Here is a 5,277-nt window from a genome sequence, read left to right as displayed (position 1 = left end):
AGGTAGCACACTAAAATGCACGCAAACCCAGGATCTGCAGCCAAACAGCCCAATTTATTTATTTATTTATTTATTTATTTATTTATTTTTGGCTTAGTTTGGGGTTTTTGGAAGTCTTAATTATGGGAAATCAGAGTTCAATCATTTCCTAGTTATCAAGCTGAAAGAAAGTGTTTTTAAAGTTAATTAAAGTTAATTAAAAGGTCTTGGGTCTAAACAGTGCAAACATTGATCATTTCTGCTTTATTCGTTTATGTATCTTTTGTGAAGRATTTTATTGGGACTGCACTAGTTTTAGGCTCTGTGAAAATTAAAAAGGACTTATCCTTTTTTAAATTCTCACAGAGCCTAAAACTAGTTTTTTTATCAAATTAAATTATGTATACAGATCACACCATTTAAATTAAATGGTCCTCACTTAATGCTTTTTTGACCTCAAGTTCTGCAAAGCTCTTTACAACAACAGGATCAGGGTTTTTGCTGTCTTTCAGGTGATTTAGGTTTTTGTGATTCCTACAGGTGGTAATTTCCTTACCTGTGCTCCCAGTGTTAACCTCTTCTGTGTCATTCCTGACCCCRCCCACTCACACTTGTTCCCAGTTGTTTCCCCACCAGGTGTTGATGAGTTCTGCTGTCTGTATTTCATGTCTTTCTGTTTGCCCCTCAGTCAAGCATCCWGTCCTGGTCCTCACTTTGTGCACATGTTCCCTGAGTTTGTTTCTGAGCTCCTGGTGTCCAGCTTGCATTCTGGGTTCCATCCACCAGACCGTGACAGGCAGGCTGACGATTTATCAGCATAGATTTCCTTAAYATTGGGAGGTTGGAGATCAGATGATACTTAGATAAGATCGGTGGAAAAGATTGGCTTCTCATCTACCTCCACAAAGGTCTGAAAATCAGCCACGGTCTCCTTTTGCTCTGCTGYGAGCTCTAGCTAAGGTCCAGTCAAAACAAGTTTGTATTGTTGTTGTATTGTTCAATGTTTTTCAATAAAAGAAGATTGGAAAATTAAAGGTGTATGATGACCTTGTAACACCAGACAGTGTCAGCTATTTGAAAAAAAAAATCTGTATCAACCAAAATCAATATGTATGTGTACAACCTTCACGGCCCCGGGGCCTGTTAGTCAGTGCCTGTTCTGTGCAGGTCAGCCGAGGATAGGTGAGATTATTTGCAGTGAAAATCCCGTTGCGTGGGGGGTGGTCTTTGTCTTTACTTTCAGTAGAAATGAGGTTATGATTGATGAAATGGGAATATTGACACCACTGTCAAAATGATCCATGTGGGAATTTTCTGCTCTTGCCACCTCCATGTTAAAGGTCATAGTTGGGCAGCTAAAACCTTCGTGGTGAAGATTAGAGAGGTCTGCCTGTGGTCACAGTTAAGTGGAACAAAGTCTGACTCTTTTACTCCCATCTGTCTTCTGCAGYATTTTAAAAATGACATCTGTTGTCAGGAAAAGATAAAACCAGGTCACTTTACAGGGGTTTCTTTGTGAGCATTTGGAACATCCTTCCCAAACTGTCTCTCAACGAAAAATGTTTGGATTTCTTTGCATCGTTTTCTGTGTTAATCCTGAGGAAAAACTGACAACCTCCTCCTCATTATTTAAAAAAAATCATTTTATTTGTGAGGATGGTTGAAGGAAATTATTGTCAGAGATGTATTTAGAGGTCCCATTCAAGAAGGGATCGAATGCACATTTAGGAGAATGTTGTATTTGTCAAACAATTTAWTACTGATTTACATTTTTGCTGTATAAATTATTCAACCAAAAGCAGCGCTCGGGGTTGAACTTTATCCTGAAAAGAGCTGAACGAAGAGCCTCAGTGTATTATTTCAGTGACGTGTGTGATCAACTGTAGCTGACAGGTTCGTGTCACATTTTGAAGCTCAGCTGATTCTAATAATTTAGCTTTTTTTATCTGATTAATGCAGCACAAGTTAAGTAAAATCACCGAACAGACTTAATATTCTTTTGTGTTCCTGGTTCTATGGTTTATCTGTTGAGTGACTGTGCCCATCACTCAACAGATATCCTTTAAAGCTCTGTTTCTTTCAGAATCACAGTTGGAAGTCCTTTTAGCACACAATGCCACACTTTCTAATAATTTTGGCAAACACAGAGAAAAAATTTAGCACCTTTGTCTGGTAACTTTTTGGAGCTTCTGAATGCTGAGAAAAATCTGTGCTTTCTGTTTTCAGAGTGCAGCCGCCGCTCCCAGCCCAGTGATGGGCAACATGCCGCCCAACGATGGCTTGCCAGCAGGACCCATGCCCCCCGGCTTTTTTCAAGTAAGACCCTTGTTTGCATCATCTTTACTGTTGCCTCCTGACCCCCCACTCCTCCTCCCCTCACTTAGCCTAAACTCCTCCTTCTGCCTCCTCCTCCTTTTTGTGGCCTCCTTAGCTGTCCTAATCCTGTCCAGATGTGTTTCCTCCTCTGTCTCGGTCTTATATGTCCAGGAGTTGTTGGTTTGTTAACCCCTGGTGCTCTCTGATGCCTTTTTTTACACAAAAATACACTCATATGGCATCCCCCCCCCCCAAAAAAAAATATAATATGTGTAGCTTGCATTAGTTTTAGGAGAGGAGGCTGTTTTGTCGTCCGTGTGAGATGCTGTTTTAAGAGCTGGCAAAGAGGCCTTATGATGCTAATTAAACTGGGAACATCGGAGTCTTGAAACGAAACGCACATCCAGAGATATTGACACGATTGCTGAAGGACRGATAAAGAATCAGCAATTGATTTTACTTAAAATTGCCTTCTTTGTGACAGATGATTCTGCACAGYAGTGAGGTCACCTTTTTACTCATCAGTGATGAGGAGCTGTTACAGTTTGTGAAAATGTGGTAAATAAGTTTTATTAGTCTGTGTTAAATAAAAAACAGGCTTTAGAAGCATTTTGAGATTCTTTAATTCTTGCACCAAGGTGTTTATAAATTCATATTCAATTTGATAAATAAAAACTTTAATTTTTTTAATATGAGCTCATACATTTTGAAAGCAGAGAGAAACAGCCTGCTTGAATCTGTGTGAAGATAATAGTATACACTGCCCAGCCAAAAAAAGTCACCACCTGGATTTAAAGGCACAGTGTGTAGGATTTGTTGTTTTCAGTGACATCTAGTGGTTGAGTGGTTGAATCATCCTCTCTGGTCCTCCCCCCACCCCCACCCCCTGCTTCCAAACAAAGGAGTTGCTACGGTGTCGCTCAGGTGTCAAAAACCTTTAATAATTCCAACCGCGATGTCTACCAGCAGCGTAAGGTTATAAGCTTTAATAAGTAAAATTATACCAGCTATGTTTACATGCACAAATTTTTTTGAATCGGATTGAAATGTATTCAGATTAAATAATCCGAATGTACTGTTTACATGGACACAGTCCGATCATGAAAAGTGTTTACATGCACCGGAGTTTTATTCAGAATAAAAGTCGGACATGCGCAGTGTTGTAAACTTTCAGCTTTACTTCTGTGTTACAAACGTAATCAAAGCTCCTCTGTGTGCTCAGGACGGACCTGTGTCAGCTTTTAAGAACTGTAGAGAGGCCGTTACTCCTCGGTTGAGCTGCAGCCTGCAGATGAAGCAATACGTGCTTTTTGTTTTTATTTTTTTGCGAAGCAACGTCTGTTGTTTGCCTCCTTTTTTATCTGTTAAGACAGCGTGGAGGAAAAGTTGTGCACGGTGCAGCGCAGCTGCAGCGCTGCTGTCCCACCTCCTCTAACAGGGTGAATGAAAGTCAGCAGACATGCACACAGGTCAGTTTTCTACAATCAGAATAAGATGATCHGATTAAGTGTTTACATGAACCTCATTCCGATTATCAATCGGCATAACCCACCCTTTTCATTCGGATTAAAAATTCATTCGGATCGAGCTCAATCGGATCAGAATCATCGGAACGGGCTGTTTTACATGACGCATTTTTATTCTGAACGGCCGTTTAATCCGATTACTTTTGTTCATGTAAATGTAGCTAATTTGACAGACAACAAATATTGCATTTATAGTATTACAACTAAAACCGTTTTTGACACCGCCACCGCAGTTTGTCCTTCATGAGCCCTCGTAGACAAGATGGCGGTGCAAGATGGCGGCTGCCTGTGTGGCGACCCGCGACCATGGAGATATAAACAGCTTTTTATAAGGTAAAAATATTAAAACAAGGTCTTTGTCTGCAATTATTAGACATGTTTTTTATTATTGTCATTAGTGATATCTCAATTTCGGCTAAAAGAATTGCCAAAATCCTACACACTGTGACTTTAACTAAGGTCTATGATCTGGGTTCGCTGAGTTGGTCAGGTCAAGGTTCAGCAGCATGTGCTCAATTAATGAGGTCATCGGACTACCTGAATATACTGAATGATCAGGTTATTTCATAAATGAATTTTTTCTTCCCTGAAGATAAGGGCATATTCCAAGATGACAATGGATTCATCGGCCTCGAATTGTAAAAAGCATGGTTCAGGGAGCATGAGACATCATTTTCACACACGGATTGGCTCCACAGAGWCCAATGAGAATCTTTAGGATGTGATGGAGAAKGCTTTGTGCAGCGGTCAGACTCTACCATCATCACTGCAAGATCTTGGTGAAAAATTAATGCAACACTGGATTGTGACATTGCAGAAGCTTATTGAAACTATGCTACAGCGAATGCATGCCTTAATCAAGGCTAAAGGTGGTCCAATGAAATATTAGAGTGACTGTTTTTGGCCAGGCAGTGTATATAAAAGTCCATATAGCTTGGAGTTCTTTCATTTTTTGTGTGTATTTTAAGCAGTTTTAAGACTTTTTTTGTAATGTTGGTAAATACAAATGAGAGTGGTGTTGTTTATGGGGGGTGGGGTCAGACAAAATCAAGAAATTTGATTATTTGATATGTTTAAAGAGCTATATCCTTTATACTGTCTGCGTTTATATCTGTTGAAGTCTAACAATTTTAGGAAAAAGCACGTTTGTACTGTTCTCCCTTTATAGGCAAATATGACAATATGTGTAATTTTTTTAGAGTCATAGTTTCATAGACAGAAAAATGTATTACAATGTTGATCATTGTTTTTTTTTTTTCTACTTAACTGTAGAAATCATCTTACGGTACTTAAGGCTGAGTTTGTCCAATTCAGTTGAAACCATTTAACATTAAGTGCAGTGTAGTGACTGATAACAAAATATTTCCCATATTGCATTACCTCATGACACATGGATGGATGGATGGATGGATGGATGGATGGATGGATGGATGGATGGATGGATGGATGGATGGAT

The 5,277-nt window shown here is 39.4% G+C and overlaps 1 protein-coding gene across 1 annotated transcript in view; it reads left to right on the top strand.

Annotated features, from left to right (window-relative positions):
* The window catches only part of ssbp4 (single stranded DNA binding protein 4), a gene marked incomplete in the record, with an annotated part of 114,255 nt that overhangs the window by 72,167 nt on the left and 36,811 nt on the right, over window positions 1-5,277 (top strand). The window contains 1 exon segment of the mRNA XM_014004644.1: window positions 2,206-2,295. Coding sequence (XP_013860098.1) covers window positions 2,206-2,295 — 90 coding nt within the window.

This window comes from Austrofundulus limnaeus, unplaced genomic scaffold (assembly GCF_001266775.1).
Source record: "Austrofundulus limnaeus strain Quisiro unplaced genomic scaffold, Austrofundulus_limnaeus-1.0 Scaffold25, whole genome shotgun sequence".
NCBI classification, from domain to species: Eukaryota; Metazoa; Chordata; class Actinopteri; order Cyprinodontiformes; family Rivulidae; genus Austrofundulus; species Austrofundulus limnaeus.
Note: the sequence above shows the minus strand (reverse complement) of the source record. Positions and strands in the feature narration are given on the sequence as shown.